Source organism: Vigna unguiculata, chromosome 10 (assembly GCF_004118075.2).
Source record: "Vigna unguiculata cultivar IT97K-499-35 chromosome 10, ASM411807v1, whole genome shotgun sequence".
Taxonomy (NCBI): domain Eukaryota; kingdom Viridiplantae; phylum Streptophyta; class Magnoliopsida; order Fabales; family Fabaceae; genus Vigna; species Vigna unguiculata.
Genome location: NC_040288.1, coordinates 26825894 through 26842917, shown reverse-complemented (window position 1 = coordinate 26842917; position 17024 = coordinate 26825894). Strand labels below are relative to the sequence as shown.

General features: G+C 35.3%; 1 protein-coding gene and 3 non-coding genes across 7 annotated transcripts; 3 read left to right on the top strand and 1 right to left on the bottom strand.

The window, feature by feature from the left end:
* The first annotated feature begins 183 nt into the window (after window positions 1-183).
* On the top strand, window positions 184-301 carry LOC114167858. Its single transcript, XR_003600467.1, has one exon. It is a non-coding gene; the product is annotated as a 5S ribosomal RNA (ribosomal RNA).
* A 187-nt stretch (window positions 302-488) lies between these two features.
* Window positions 489-607, top strand: LOC114167799. The gene has a single exon (XR_003600412.1). It is a non-coding gene; the product is annotated as a 5S ribosomal RNA (ribosomal RNA).
* A 188-nt stretch (window positions 608-795) lies between these two features.
* Window positions 796-914, top strand: LOC114167684. Its single transcript, XR_003600297.1, has one exon. It is a non-coding gene; the product is annotated as a 5S ribosomal RNA (ribosomal RNA).
* Window positions 915-11588: 10674 nt separating this feature from the next.
* Window positions 11589-15005, bottom strand: LOC114166485. Of its 4 annotated transcripts, none has more exons than XR_003599939.1 (5): window positions 14854-15005; window positions 14449-14559; window positions 14245-14322; window positions 12830-13749; window positions 11589-12003 (listed from the first exon to the last, which is right to left on the bottom strand). XR_003599939.1 is itself a non-coding variant. In XM_028051224.1 (5 exons), exons 1-5 carry the CDS (start codon window positions 14878-14880, stop codon window positions 13730-13732), a joined length of 318 nt encoding a protein of 105 aa, XP_027907025.1. In that variant the 5' UTR covers window positions 14881-14987; the 3' UTR covers window positions 12142-13729. The 4 variants fall into 4 exon arrangements, 3 of the variants coding, with proteins under 3 accessions (XP_027907025.1, XP_027907023.1, XP_027907024.1); XM_028051224.1 differs by lacking the exon at window positions 11589-12003 and adding an exon at window positions 14631-14757 and having other exon boundaries at window positions 12142-13749; window positions 14449-14514; window positions 14854-14987; XM_028051222.1 differs by lacking the exon at window positions 11589-12003 and having other exon boundaries at window positions 12142-13749.
* Between the last annotated feature and the right edge of the window lie 2019 nt (window positions 15006-17024).

Below are 17024 nucleotides of genomic sequence, written 5' to 3'. Positions count from 1 at the left end.
TTACGTTTTTTCTTTTTTTTACGCCATTTTCATCACCGTTTTTTGCAATTAAATCCAATAGTACCACCTAAATGACTCAAACTACTGTTACCACTTCACGTCCCCGGGCCCCGCGCCTCACCAAGTTTTCAAACTTAGGCCCAATGCGAAACCCATATATACATTGATCGTGCAATACTTGACAGGTGCGATCATACCAGCACTAATGCACCGGATCCCATCAGAACTCCGCAGTTAAGCGTGCTTGGGCGAGAGTAGTACTAGGATGGGTGACCTCCTGGGAAGTCCTCGGTTGCACCTCTTTTTTACGTTTTTTTCTTTTTTTACGCCATTTTCATCACCGTTTTTTGCAATTAAATCCAATAGTACCACCTAAATGACTCAAACTACTGTTACCACTTCACGTCCCCGGGCCCCGCGCCTCACCAAGTTTTCAAACTTAGGCCCAATGCGAAACCCATATATACATTGATCGTGCAATACTTGACAGGTGCGATCATACCAGCACTAATGCACCGGATCCCATCAGAACTCCGCAGTTAAGCGTGCTTGGGCGAGAGTAGTACTAGGATGGGTGACCTCCTGGGAAGTCCTCGTGTTGCACCTCTTTTTTACGTTTTTTTCTTTTTTTTACGCCATTTTCATCACCGTTTTTTGCAATTAAATCCAATAGTACCACCTAAATGACTCAAACTACTGTTACCACTTCACGTCCCCGGGCCCCGCGCCTCACCAAGTTTTCAAACTTAGGCCCAATGCGAAACCCATATATACATTGATCGTGCAATACTTGACAGGTGCGATCATACCAGCACTAATGCACCGGATCCCATCAGAACTCCGCAGTTAAGCGTGCTTGGGCGAGAGTAGTACTAGGATGGGTGACCTCCTGGGAAGTCCTCGTGTTGCACCTCTTTTTTACGTTTTTTTCTTTTTTTTACGCCATTTTCATCACCGTTTTTTGCAATTAAATCCAATAGTACCACCTAAATGACTCAAACTACTGTTACCAAAATTTATTCAGACACAAACAACCCATTGCCAATTTTTTCGTGAAAATCTTCAATTAGTGATAACTTTTGCTATGGACCTCAGATGGAGATGCTCCAAAAATGAAAGTTGATGGAAATGGTGTATTCTACTTGTTGGCCAATTCCCGAAGGGGATTGGGATTTTACATTTTCAAAAATTCTATCATTTACGATATATTTTTTAGTATTTTTGTATTTTTAATATGTTTTTTTATACTTTATAACTTTTTATGAGAGACCTATACTTACAAAATGATGCAAATTTTTGAAGTATGTTCTTGTATTCCATATTAATTTTCCATTGTTCATTTTGAAGAAAATATTGCTGTCAAATTAAAAAGAACCCCATAAATTAACCGTTTGTTGTCTTTGTAACATATGTTAATTAACGTTTGTTATACATTCAATAAAAGTTAATTGACGTCTATTCAAGGACAACACACGCTAATTTAAAATCTCTCGTTGTAACGTAAGACCTTTAACAGACGTGAACGACCAAAAATAATACCCATTAATAGCCCTTTTTGTGTTAGTGATACGTAATTGAGGCTTCTTATTTGTCAAAATATGCGCACAAGTAAAATTTTCATAACAAAAGTAGTAAAGACTTCTTACCCATCTTTCATTCATACAAGAAACTGTTGAATCTCTTCATCCTTTCCCTTATTGGAATCATCCCTATGATAATCACCCTTATGTTCATTATGATTGAAGTACATTTTGGAACCGACGATGTTGGTGGTGGAGATAGTTTGGAGATTAAGGACGTGCTACTCGTTGATTGAATAAAACACAATTTTCTAAGTACCAATCAACTTTGTGATAAAGGACTTAAGGTTATATTTGAAAGATACTACTGTACTATTCATCACAAGGAATAAAAGGAAATTGTTGTATAACGTACGAGACACAATAATATCTATTTAATTGATCTCGATCATGCATGAACTACGAATATAACATGCTTAGTTACTAAAGAAGAAAATCCTTGGTTGAATAAAGAGAGATGAGAGATGACTTTAATGTGTGTCTTATATGCATTGGACATAAGTACTTATACACAACAGGATGATCTACAAAAGATATATAATTATGCTATGCATGATTACAAAAATTTGTTAATCCTAATTACAAAGATTTGATTAGCATAATTATAGGAGAATAATTTCTAATTGGCTTAATTAGTGGAGAATAATATATTTTCTATCATACCTCCTCAATCAAAGCCGGAGGTTCATGGATGCTAAGACTGGTCCGAAAATCATCAAAAAGAATCCGTGGTAGGCCTTTGGTAAAAATTTAAGCTATTTAGTGGCGAGAAGGTACATAAAGAACTCGTACTTGACCTCATGCTAAGTGAATATCCATCTCAATATGTTTTGTATGCTCATGCTGCATAGAATTACCGAATAGATAAATGGCACTAACATGATCATATTGCACCAAAGTAGCTTGAGGGAAAGGAAAATGAAGCTCCAACAGAAGATTCCATAGCCAACAAGATTCAGAGACATAATTGGCAACACTTATGTATTCAACCTCTACATTATAACAAAAAAGAGTATGCTGGCATTTTGAAGACCAGAATATGAGGTTGTCACCAAGAAACACATAGTAACTAGATGTGGAGCGTCTGGTGTCAAGAAATCCACCTGAATCAGCGTTAGTATAAGAAATAAGTTTCTCAACAATTGTCGGATACATGTCCAAACCATATTGTAAAGTATCCTGAACATGCCTCAGAATGCGTTTCAAATCTACCATGTGCTTGGTGCAAGGGGCATGTATGTGAAGACAAACTTCCTGAACAACATATGAAATGCCAAGGCAATTGAATGTGAGATATTGTAGGGCGTTGGCAAGACTTCGATACAAAGTGGAATCCTCAAATGATGTATTGAGTTTCTGCTAGGTATCAACTAGAGTACCAAAAGGATTGCAAGAAGTCATGCCTACGCGTGTAATGATGTCACTAGCATAGGTGCCCTAACTAAGGAACAAGCCAATTGCATCTCTTGTCACAAAAATCTTGAGAAAATTACTGAAATGGCCAAAATCCTTCATAGAAAATTCAGAGCCAAGGAATGCCATGACAGATTTGCGAAGGTCATTAGAAGAGGTGATGAGAATGATGTCATCAACATAAAGGAGGATGAATGCCATGTTAGATCCATGTTAGTAGATGAAGATAGAGTGATATGAAACACTATGCTAGAACCCAATGGTAGAAACATAGTAAGCAAAGTGTTGGTACTAGGCACAAGGAGATTGTTTCAAACCAAAAAGAGATTTTCTGAGGCGACAAATGTGATCAGGGTGAAGATGATCACGAAAACCAAATGGTTGGTGCATGTACATAGTCTCATGTAGATCACCATGGAGAAAGATATTCTGAACATCCCACTGATGAATGAGCCACAATTTGGTGAGAACCATGCAAATGGTCGCAAGTTTCACCATAGCATTGGACGTCTCATCACAATCCACAACTACAAGTTGAAACCCGCTATCACAAGGTTGTGGAACCAAATCCCATGTATTATTTTGGGAAGATGTGATATTATAGGGTCGGTAATGAAAACAAAATGTTAAAGAGCTTTCTATGTTTTCAGACACCGGTCATGCTACGCGTGGCCATAGTCCTAGTATAAGGGTTTGGAGGCAAGGCAGGCAGGTTCGTCTGAAGTAGGAGAGGGAGATAGACTGGTGGTGGAGATTGATATGCTAGATGAATGGTGGGGTAAGCTTGCAGGCTGTGGGTTAAGCAAAGGCTTTGGATCAGGGTTGGCCCAAGGATGAACAAGGGATAGGTGGATGTCATCATTGAAATTTTGATAAGTAGAGATAGGTGAGGAAGGCATATGGGAAAAAGGAAATTGTGTTTCATAAAAACTGACATGCCGCGATATTATTACCTTTTCGTAGGACAAATCAAAACATATATAACCTTTGTGATTAAGGGGATAGGCCAAGAAAACACACAGAGTCGATCGTGGTTGTAGTTTGTTAATGGTAGGAGAGGGAAACAAAGGATAATTGTTACATATTGTTTCGATATTGTTAAGATATTGTTAGATATTATTAATCACAATATCAAACAATATCTTATTCACTCTATTTATTTTTAGTTACTCTTTTTAGTTTTACCTCTCTCTATTATAAATAAATTACCCTATGTGTGGTTTATACAGAAGGGAGATTAATCTCAAACCCTATTTTCTCTATATTCAATATGGTATCAAGAGCCCTAAACGATCCATGATTGAGAAGGGATCCTTGTAGTAGTTCTTCTTTCCTAAACCCTTAGCCCTTAGCCATAAGCCCTAAGTCTCTTTCGCAAATTTATGACTGAGAAAGGATTCTTGCAATAGTTTCTCTTTCCTGAGCCCTAAGTCGCAAGCCCTAATCCTCTTTCACAATTTTCCAAATTTCAAGTGATTGCAATTTTTTGCAATTCTTTTCTACTTTGACGTGTTTTTGGAGGTTCTGCCCCATGTTCTTTATGCCATTTTAAGGAATTTGAAATAATCTAATATTAGGATCTACTTTGTTTGTTGCTTCCATTGTGTGATTCAAATTTTTGTTTTGTATTCGAGTTACTATGGCATCTCACCGTGATAACCGAACTCGCCCTCGCAAACAGGGAAATAACGTCATAAATGTGAACATTGTGGCAAGCTAGGTTACAAGATTAAGAAGTGTTATGCATTATATGGTCGTCCTCCTCAATCTGCTACAGTTGTTCAGACCAATCTTTCCCCACCTTCGTTTGCTAGGGACCCCCCTTCTTCCGTTTCATCGGATACACCTTTTATGTTCAACAAATTTCTCAAAATGGTATAAGGATCAAAAGTATTCTAGTTCTACTGTGTCTGTGGCACACACATGTATATTTTGCTGGTCTGACCCAATCTTCTTCTCCTGGTCCTTCGGTTTTTGATTCAGGAGTCCCTAATCATATTACTGGTAACAAATCTTTGTTCTCGTGTTTATCCTTTCCTAATCCTTTACATTTTGTTACACTAGCTGATCATGGTGTTGCCATTGTTAAAATTTTCCCTTCTTTAACCATTGATAATGTTCTTTATGCCCTTGGGTCTTCTTTTAACCTATTGTCCATCAGTCGTCTAACTCGTTCTCTTAATTGTGTTGTTTCTCTTACCAACAATTTTGTGTATTTACAGGACCAAAGTTCGAAACAAGTGATTAACATAGGATGTGAGTCTCATGGTCTTTATCATCTCCGTCCCTCTACACATGTTGGTGCAGTTAGGGAGTCTCCCTCTCTTCTTCATGCTCAGTTAGGTGATCCAAGCCTTGCCAAGTTATAGGACCTTGTCCTTGCCTTGTCCAAGTTGTCTAGTTTGGTGTGTCAGTCGTGTCAATTAGGAAAGCATAGTCTTACTTACTTTCCTCGTACTGTCAAACATGGTGCTTCATCCTCTTTTGTCGTGGTTCACTCTAACATTTAGGGAGCTAACTGTTTAAGTCTACTTTAGGTTTTCAATACTTTGTTACTCTCATTGATGATTATTTCAGATGTACTTGGTTATTTTTGATGAAAAAGCGTTCTGAATGATTTCATATCTTTCAAACTTTGTTTAATGAAATTAAAACTCAGTTTGGTGTTTCTATTAGAGTTCTGCACATTGATAATGGCCGTGAATGTCTTTCTTATTCTTTTAAATAATTTATGACTTCTCATGGTATTCTCCATCAAACTTCTTGTGCTTATACACCTCAACAAAATGGTGTAGCTGAACGTAAAAATACACTTCTTTTTGAAACAACTTGCACTCTTTTAATTCATGGAGAGGTTCCTGAACATTTTTGGGGTGATGCTATTCTTACTGCATGTTATCTCGTTAATCGCATGCCTTCTTCGGTTTTAGATAATAACATACATCATTCCATTTTATTGCTTCATGAATCTCTTCATCCCTTACCTCTAAGAGTTTTCAAGTCTACATGTTTTGTTCATAGTTTCAGTCCTTGTCTTGACAAGCTTTCTCGTAGATCACATAAGTGTGTTTTCTTAGGGTTTTACAAGATCATAAAAAGATTACAAATGTTTTTCCTCCTTCTCTTAACAATTGTTTTGTGTCTGTAGATGTCACCTTTGATGAGTTCTCCCTTTATTTTAAAAGTCAATCTTCACCACTGTCAACACTCCTAGTACATTTAATGTTCCTGTTGTTTGTGACCCTCTTATTATGTCTTCATCATCATCAGTTCATGCTCCGTAGTTAGCTTCTTCTCCACCGTCACTTCAGGTTTATAGTTGTCGAAATTGATCACAACCAACACCATATGACTCCAATCAAGTGCTACTACTCTGTCTCCTCCGGCTCCAACACCTGAGTTTGACCTTCCTATTGCCCTCCAAAAAGGTATGCGTTCTACACATAATTCCTCTCCCCATTATATTACTTTGATTTATCATCGACAATCATTACCTTTTTATACATGTCTTTCCTCCATTTCTTCTATGACTATTCTAAAAACTGTCTGTGAAGCTTTAGCCCATCCTGGTTGGCGTCAGGCCATGATAGATGAACTAAGTGCTCTTCATAACAGTGGAACTTAGGAATTGGTCTCGTTACCATTTGGGAAATCTGTTGTTGGTTGTAGGTGGGTGTTTGCTACCAAAGTTGGACCTAATGCTACTATTGATCGCCTCAAAGCTCGTCTTGTGGCCAAAGGTTATACTCAAAATTTTTAGGTTGGATTATGGAGATACCTTTTCCCCTATGGCAAAGATGGCTTCTGTTCTTTTATTTATCGCCATGGTCGCTCTTTAACAATGACCTCTTTATCAACTGGATGTTAAAAATGTTTTCCTCAATGGTGACTTGCAAGAAGAAATCTATATGGAGCAACCTCTTGTGTGTGACAATCAAGCTGCTCTTCATATTAGCTCTAATCCTGTCTTTCATGAGAGGACCAAACACATTGAGATTGACTGTCATTTCATTCGGGAAAGGATTATGTCTGGAGACATAAAGACTGAGTTTGTTAACTCAAGTGATCAGTTAGCATATATTTTTACTAAGTCTTTACGGGGGCCTAGAATTGATTATATTTGTAACACGCTTGACACAAACGATTTATATGCTCCAACTTGAGGGGGTGTGTTAGATATTGTTTAGATATTATTTGATATTGTTAAGATATTGTTAGATATTGTTACTCACAATATCAAACAATATCTTCTATTTACTCTATTTATTTTTAGTAACTCTTTTTAGTTGTACCTCTCTCTATTATAAATATATTACCCTATGTGTGGTTTATACATAAGGGAGATTAATCTCAAATCCAATTTTCTCTATATTCAACAATAACAAAGACAATCAAAGACTCACAAATGCTTATACGACAGATCACGATGATATAGATGTTGAGTGGGAGACATATTAGACAAGGTCTTCCGAGGAAGTATATTAAGGAGATAAGGTCATTTGAAGGGCGGGCGTGATGCCAAAACGAAAGAGGAACGAAAATATGAGCGGGGAGACTGCAAATCATGTTGTTAATGGTACGATGCTTTGCCATTATGAGAAGAAGTATGTGTGCAAGAGAACCGAAAGAGAAGACCGTTATCATTACAAAATCGATGAAACAACGCATTGTCGTACTCACACCCATTATCACATTGAAAACATTTAAATTTTTGCAAAAATTGTGTTTGAATTTGATTAGTGAGAGATATGAACGTTTCAAAAACTTGAGATTTAGTACCTAAAGGAAACGTCCACAGGAAATCAGAGTAATCATCCAAAAACAAAACATAATATCAAAAGACATCCACAAGAATTTACAACAGGTGATGTCCTAAGATCATTGTGTAAAATATCAAAAGGAGCAGGACTTATTCATATGAAGAGACTCTAAAACAGAAGAACTAGGATGACCAAAACGACTATGCCAGACATTGGAAGTTACACCAACAAAAGGAGCAGGACTGGTGATTGGATAGAGGTCTCCAACTCATAACGTTGTCGTTGATGCGATCAAATTAATACTACTAAACTATAAAAACTTCAGTATTGCTAAGATAGTAGTCAAGAAAATAGAAAGGGTAAAGTAACCCTAAGTCGTCTCCTAACGAACACGAAATTGATTTTTAACAAGTTAGTTCTTATAAAATCTATACAAAATGGTTAATTGGATCATTAGTAATCCTCATAATCTCATCTTTTGTGCAACAATTTTCACTTGACGTAGTTGACTCTATTGCTTTATCATTAACCAAGCTAGTTGCAATAGTAGATGTTTCAACTGCATCTTCAAATATCGTTGGTTCTTCAACTTCACTTGGTTCCTCCATTGTATTATTCTCATAACTTTGCTCCTGAAAAGGATCATTTGTACTCATATCATCAGTAACATATAAAACTTTATATTCACGTTGAGCATCATCATCATATCCATCAGTAGATATATCAGTGTGAGAATCTTTAATTTCTTCATGAGCAAATTTAGCAACATCTTTAGTAAAATTAATATGTCCATCAGTAGATATATTACTATGAGCATCATTATATCTATTAGTAGATATATCAATGTGATGTGATTCTGATGTTTGTGGATCTAACATTTGAATCGTGTACTTGTTCACATCAGTGCTCAATTGTTTCATCCTTTGATTCATGTTCTTTAACATTATCATTTCATGCCTTTGCTCAACTATCAACTTCATAAGTTTTTCTAAGGTGGCCTCCATAGATTTTTCTTTCATTAGCTGACTTAAATCTTCCGACATTTGTTCAGCTCTAATGGCCAACTTTAGAAGCATATCTTTTATTTCATGATGAAATGCTCTAAATTCTGGGGTTTCAAGAAATCTCGGATGGCATTGGAGGGTGGTATTAACAGTACCAAGTAATTCTACAAAGTTGTTGTTACTTGTATCCTCCATCATGTCGTATACTACTTTATCATTTCTATACCATTCTTGCTCAATATCTTGCATCGTTGATCAACTCATAACCTTTCATCTATGGTGTCTAATTTTTCTCTATCCATCCCTTAATAACACAACTTCCTATAGGATGGTCCATTGATTGCTGCAACTTGTTGTGATGGTGCATGTTGTTGTTGTTGAGAACCAAATGGAACATATGATGGCTTAGGTGGACACTTAGAATATGGTTGTTGCTCATGGTATGATGGTTGTTGCTTATATCCCAAAAAAGATGATCTAGGATATAGATCATTAAATTATCGTAAAGTTAACCCACTTATATCAAATGCAGAAGTAGGTGTGACAATTTGCTGCTGATAATCGTATGGATCTTGTGCTTGCTGTGGATAATAATTATAGTTCACTTGAAAATCACACTGTTGATTATTTTCATATGAAAAATGATTTTTCATTTTTGAAAGAGGTTTTCTGAAAACAAATAAGTTAAAAGCTTGTTAAATAGACTTCCAGGAAAGAGAGGTGCATCTTAATGGATAACTTTGTTAGTTTTGAAATGGTAATTTTAGCAAAGATGGGGGGTGAATTAGCTTTATAAAACTTTTTCGAAAGCTTAAACCTCTTTTCAATTGAATCTAATAGACTAGAAAGTTTGGATGTAAATGTTGCAGACCAGTACACTTTTAGTCGATTAAAATATAAAACAACAGACTAATTTGTTCTTGAAACTATAAAACAATAGATTAACAAGACAAATTAGTCGACTAAAATACTAGAGAATTATGCAGAATGCAGAATTCGCAAATTCTTCTCAAACAACAATCTTTTACATACAAGACTTGTTCCAATCAATGTTTTTAACAAGTATATAACCTTAGATTACACAAGAACACATTAAATCACACAAAAAATCAAATTGCTTGGTTTTCTTGAGGTTTTAAAGAGTTTCAAAGAAAGTGAGATGAGGGATAGATAAATGTACAATTGTTTTTATACTGGTTCACTCACAAGATTTTTGACTCACAAAAATATAGACACACACCCTGCAAGAATCACACTTACAGACATGAAATCATATCAGGCAAACCAACCAGAGGCACAAGAACATCCAAACCTGATGGTGGTTGTCCCTAGCCAACCATACATGTGTTCTTCAAGCTACTCACAAGCCCAAATGCCTCCAAGATCAACCAAGATCAACCAAAATCTTCAAAACACGAGTTGTAATTGTGTATTGTAGGGAAAAAGCTTTATAGAGAGAAAGAGCTTTCCAAAGATGAATGACAAAGTTTCGTGCTCAAAAACTCAGGTTCGCACCCCTGCTCGCAAAAACACAACTTATATATTTTGATTTAAGTGAAAACAGCCGATTGGATTTTCCATACAATCAACTGATTTCACTTGACTTAGCTGAAATCAGTCGATTGAAAAATAATTCAACTGACTGAATGCATTCATACCAGAAATTATATACAACAAGCCTTTTAACTTGTTGAAACCCATTTTAACAGATTAAAAGAGACACACTAAGGCACACAAGACATCTAACATATGTCATATAGCCTACCAACATGATATAACACTAAGACATTACATTTAACATGCTTGCTTCTTGATATTCCATGAGATTAGGTCCAAGTAGATGGCATGTACCACTTGTGCTTTTTCTATCCAATTTGCACCTTACATAGTCTGAATCTGAAAAACCACTAAGAACAATGTTAAATTCATTAGGATACCATAATCCAACATTAGTTGTCCCTTTCAGATACTTGAGAATCCTTTTTGCAGCTTTGAAGTACGATTCCTTTGGATTGGATTGAAACCTTGCACACAAGCAAACACCAAATTGTATATCCGGCCTACTAGTAGTTAGATATAGCAAGGAACCAATTAACCTTCTATATTTGGTTGAATCAACTTGGTTTCCAGCTTCATCTGCATCCATAAGACAATTTATAGCAATTGGAGTGGCAGCCTCTTTGCTAGCCTCCATTTTGAACTTTTTCAGTAGGTCAAAATAATATTTTGACTGGCTTAAAAATGTCCCATGCTTAAGTTGCTTCACTTACAACCCTAGGAAGTAGGTTAACTCACCTATCATAGACATCTCAAATTCTCCCTGCATGGCTGCAACAAACTCTTCACACATGGAGTTATTATTTGATCCAAAGATTATATCATCTACATATACTTGAACAAGTATTACATCACTTGCATGCTTTCTAATGAAAAGTGTTTTATCAACAACACCTCCAACATATCCGTTAGATGAAAAAAAGTTACTTAACCTCTCATACCACTGTCGTGGTGCTTGTTTCAAACCATATAAAGCCTTTTTCAATTTGAAAACATGATTAAGATAAAGGTGATCTTCAAAGCCAAGGGGTTATGATACATACACTTCTTCATTTAAGAAACCATTCAAGAATTCACTTTTCACATCCATTTGAGAAAGTTTAAAATTGAACATACAAGCATATGCTAACAATAACCTCACAACTTCTAGCCTAGCTATAGGTGCATATGTTTCATCAAAATCAATACCTTCCTCTTGATTATAACTAGCCTAGCCTTATTCCTAACAATGTTACCATTTTCATCCATTTTATTCCTAAACACCCATTTTGTACCAATCACATTCATTGCATCAGTTTTAGGAACAAGAGACCACACATCATTCCTAGTGAATTGATTAAGTTCATCTTGCATAGCAACAACCCAATGACTATCACATAATGCATCATTCACATTCTTAGGTTCAATTTGAGAAAAAAATGCAACATGTTGAAAGAATGCAAGCTTGCGTCTAGTGGATACTTCCTGTTCTATGTCACCAATTATGTTATCCTTTGATAATCCCCTGGGTTCAATTTACTCCTTGGGTAAGTTGTTGTCTGCAGCTTTTTCAGCTGACTGAATTTCCTTTTCAGCTGACTGAATTTCCTTTTTAGCTAGCTGATTTCCTACAACAGATTCCAGTTCTACAGCAATTTGCTTTTCCTGCAATGTATCTTCTTCATCTGCAATCTTAGGCTCTTGATCTTACTGCACAAGGTTAGTTTCATCAAATACAATATACACTAAATCTTCAACAATCATTAGCCTTTTGTTATAAACTCTAAGTCACAAATCCTTCATCCTTTAACTCCAACTTTACAATCTTGAACTTGTAATTTGTCATATGCCTTGAGCAACCACTATCTAGGTACCATAGGCATTTCTTTTCATGTTTTATGACTACAAAACAAATTAATATTGCATGGTACCCTTCGATAGGTTGGATCCAACATGGTTATGCCTTTCGAAATCCTTTTGGGATCCATTTCATAAATCCCTTAGGTACATCATATTTTCTAGCATAGCATTTTTCAAGAACATGACTTTTATTCATACAATAGTTGCAAGAAATAAATGGCATAGAATTTGGCTCACTCTTGGAAAAGAAACTAGAGAACTTCTTGGCTTTCTTTTCATAGGTAGGTGTATAACCAAGTCCAGCCTTCCCAAAAACACAATTTTGAGAGCCAAGAACAACTTCCAGGCTTGCTTTTCCTCTTGTGAACTTTGCACAAGTTTTCAAAAGATATTTCACTTGATTTTTCAAAGTAGTGCAATTTTCACAATGTTTTATAGCCAACTATTTTTTAGAACAATCGACTGAATTACTATAAATCATTTCCAAATGTTCAAAATCAGTTTTGAAGTCAACTGATTCTGATTCTAGTTGGCTAACTCTGTTTTCTAGCCAGCTATTTAATCCTTTTAGCTGATTGTTCATGACAGCAATTTTGTTTGCCTCACTATGCAACTCTTCAAAGTCATGCAACAATTGGTAATAATCATTTTTATCCTTAGATGACAAGGAACTTACTTGGCTTGATGAAGATGATTCATATCCGGCCATAAGGCATAAATTTGCTTCCTCACTTTCTTCTTGAGATGAAGTGCTTGTTGAATCATCATTGTCCTCCCAAGCTATGTAGGCATGTATTTCCTTGGCCTTTTTCTCCTTTTTCCTGTCATCAACCTTCTCATTCTCTTTGTTAACATTAGGACATTCAAACTTGATATGTCCTTGCTTTCCACAATAAAAACATGAGAATTTAGAAGAATTACTTGAATTATTTTGTTTAGAAATGTACCTTCTTTGATTACCTTTGTTGCCTTTCCTCTTGAGATACTTCCCAAACCTCTTGACTAGTGGATTCAAGTTCTCATTATCACTTGATTCAGCAACCTCTTCCTCGGTTTCATCATTCTTCTTGGAGTTAGCCTTCTAGGCTATGGTTTTTACCTTTTCCTCACTTGATTCAAGCTCACTTAGACTTTGCATTTCAATCTCATGCTCTCTTAGTTTGCCAAATAGTGCAATTGTTGTAATGATGGATAAATCCTTCGATTAAGATATGGCAGTCACTTTTGGTTGCCAATTTCTATCAAGACACTTAAGCACTTTGATGTTTAGCTCCTCTTTGTCAAATTCTTTGCCTAGACCATGAGATGGTTAACTATGTGAGTGAACCTCTTTTGCACTTCAACTATGGACTCTCCTTTTTGCATCTTGAAAAGCTCATACTCTTGAATCAAGGCATGCTTCCTTGCTCTCTTCACTTCATTCGTCCCCTCATGTGTAACCTCTAAGACATCCCACATTTCCTTTGCATTCTTACATTGGGAGACCCTAAAAAAATCATCCATACTCAAAGATGAAGTGATGATATTCTTGGCATTGCAATCATATTGAGCTCTTCTCCTTTCTTCATGAGTCCATTCACTCCAAGGCTTGTCCACCTGCTTATTTTCAACAATACATTTAGGAGTATATGGTCCATTAACTATTGCATCCCAAATTCCTTAGTTTATAGATTCAATGAAAGTTTGCATCCTTATTTTCCAATAGTTAGGCCACAAAACAAAACAATATACAATCAATTGATCGAACAATATACAATCAATCAACCCAAAGAAATCAATCGAATAATATACAACAAAAAGAAAATCTAAGAGCAAGATTAACCATCCAGAAGAGAAATATAACCAAAATAAGTAGTTACAAATGTAGAAGAACGAAAATACAAACAACAAAGTAAATCTGAGAACAAAAGACCAATGAAACAGATAAATGAAACAAAGTAAAGAACATCTCAATAAAAAACATTTATCCAACAAAAAAATAGAACAAAAATAAGTAGATCTTAGAAAAAAATATCCATAAAAAAGAAAAATAATAGAAAAAAAAAGATCTGAGAAGATGTGAAAAGAACGACAAAAAATAGAAGTTGTTACCTTTGAAGTGAGATGGGTGAAGAAATCTGAAAAAACACATTTCGATCCAACACATTTTGTCAACAAAGAAAAGGAAATCTGAAAAAAAAAAACAAACAAAAATAAGTAGATTTTACAAAACTATCCATGAAAAACAAAAATAATATAAAACAAAGTAGATCTGAGAAGATGGTAAAAGAACCAAAAAAACAAAATTCTTGTTACCTTTTTTGTATTCGTCAAGTTGCTCAAGGCTCTCAGAGCAAAACACCAACCAAAAGAAAGGTAGATCTGAGAAGAAAAAACCCCTTGAACAATATACATGGAAAAGCAAATCTGAGAGCAAAGAAACCATTCAATATATAAATAGATCTGAGAGAAAAACCTAAATCAAACACATCTTGTACCAAAAGAAAAGTAGATCTGAAAGAACAAATCCATCCAATAGTAGGTCTGAGAAGAAATAATCCATGCAACAATAGATCTGAGACAAAAACCTCGATCCACACATTTGGTTAACAAAGAAAAGTAGTTCTGAAAACATTAACCCAACAAAAATAAGAAGAAATCACAGAAAAAAAAGAACTCGTAAATCATCAAGAACAAAGAAAGAACACATAAAAGTTTTACCTTTTTGTTGTTGGTAACGGTGGTCATGAATTTGAGAGTAAAAATCTAAGAGAAAAAGATGAATGCAACAGAGATGAAGAGAGAAGACAGAGAGTGATGGAGTAGGAGAGAGGAGATTGAGAGGAAGAGAGAGGTGAGACAACTTTTGTTTCATCTGAAAACAAATGCCACATAAGCGTATTTCTATTTGTGGTAAAAAAAAATTTGAATTTTTTGTTGAGAAAATAATAAAATAATGAAAACCTTCCGATTGTTAGGTTCTCAATTGTATAATGTATTAGATATCTGTTGCTGTCACAGACCAATTTATGTTGCAGGTTTCAATCAAATTCGTGGCATAATGCACATTTGCAATCACTGATTTGCTGCCACCATAGCACATTCACGCATGCTCTAATGAAGTTGGCAATGAATCTTTCATTTTCATTCCCTTTTTTTATTCATTTCATCATTCTCATTTAGATTCCATCTTAGATTTTTTATTTATGCATAGTGTATTCACGCACATTTGTCATCATTCAATTATGCATTTATTAGCATTGTTTTCTTGTGCATTTTGCACCATGATTCAGTTTATGCATGAGTTTTGGTTCTGAATACATATTCACATTTTCACTACACTGATGCATATATGACAGTTGGGATAAATTGCAATCTGCACGGCTTGAGCATAAACATTGCTCTACATCAGTAGGTTCCATGCATAATTAGATCATGCATTCATGGCATATTTTTATCTTATGCATGTCATTAATTAGTTCCATCTTGCATTTAAAATAGTTTAATTTAGACATTTAATTCTACATCCTTTTTCTTGTCTTTTCTTTATTTTAATTTTCCTCCTTTGTTTTAGTTTTATTTTCATTTTAGCGAGATTAAGTTATACAAGCTATGCTCGATATGCACCATTTCCTTGGATTCGATCTTGAGTCATTTTCCCTATACTTCATTAAGAGGAATTATTTAGGTTTTGTTTAACTCTTAAAAATGACTTGTGAAAATGTTTCTTAGCACACAAGGCTTTCTAATTTTGTATCCCACAACCATCCATGCATGAAAAATAATTAAATAATAAAATTAAAACACTAATAGCATACACAAGACTCAAACTCAAGTCCTTTCAAGACCACTCCACACACTCAACCACTTGCGCTATCATTGCTCCTTATCATAACTCTCCGCATTAATTTCTATAAACATCTCTTCAGTTGCATTTATATTAAAAATAAATATGTACTTATTTATTTAATTTTCCCGGGTCCTACACCATGCTTCCTTTCAATGCGTTCAATGAAAGATGATGGTCTTCCGTTATGGTGTCTTGCATGGATACTATTTATTCTTCTTCAACGGGAGTTGAAAAGTTATGATCCTCTGCATTATCATCAGTTAATTGTAAGAACATAAATTGATGGTTAGGACAACAATGATTGAAGGTAAATTTATCGTCACCAAATTAACATAACACTTTTTCCCTTCGAATTTGCATTTCAGTTGGACTAATTTTCTTAAAATTTTTATTCACTTTGAGAGGTAGACCTGATGGAGTAGGAAATAAGGCATGCATTACCAACGAAACTAGGTGTAGTAGTGTAAGAACTATTTTTAACATTTGGGAAACACATGGCCTCATACAATGTTGCCAACGAAACTACTCATAATAAAGAGGTCGGTGATTGTGCCACAACATCCCTACGAATCTCCACATGTAACCCACTTAAGAAACAATTTAGTTGAGCTCCAGCCAATAAACCAAAAGATGTGTTTGCCAATGACATGAATTTTAAATAATAATCCGAAACAGAACTTGATTGTTGCATTTTGAACAAATCTACCATGGGACAATCAAAGGGTGAAGGGCCAAATTATGATTCTAAGGCATATGTCAATTTAGTCCATGACTTGATAGTAGATAATCAATGTAACATCTGGAACCATGGGCACCACGTCTTTATCAAAGTGGATTGCAAAAATATTAACACATTCTTCATCAGGTGTGCAGTGATAATAAAAAAATTTTCTACCTTAAAAATCCATTCGAGCACCAAAGTTTAACCATCAAAATGCGGAAACCCAAGAGAAATATACTAGTAGCCAGCAATAATGTGTTCAGTCAGGTGATCCACGGTGGTACAATTGTTGAGTTCGAACCTCCAAGAGTATAAGAATTG

Coding starts and splice junctions, on each gene's coding strand:
- LOC114166485 (XM_028051222.1), bottom strand. CDS start 14,880: ATGACCACCGTTACCAACAACAAAAAG. Junction 14,323..14,448: donor ACTTGACGAATACAAAAAAG/GTAACAAGAATT, acceptor TTTTTTTTTCAG/ATTTCCTTTTCTTTGTTGAC. Junction 13,750..14,244: donor TCACCCATCTCACTTCAAAG/GTAACAACTTCT, acceptor GAAAATAAGCAG/GTGGACAAGCCTTGGAGTGA.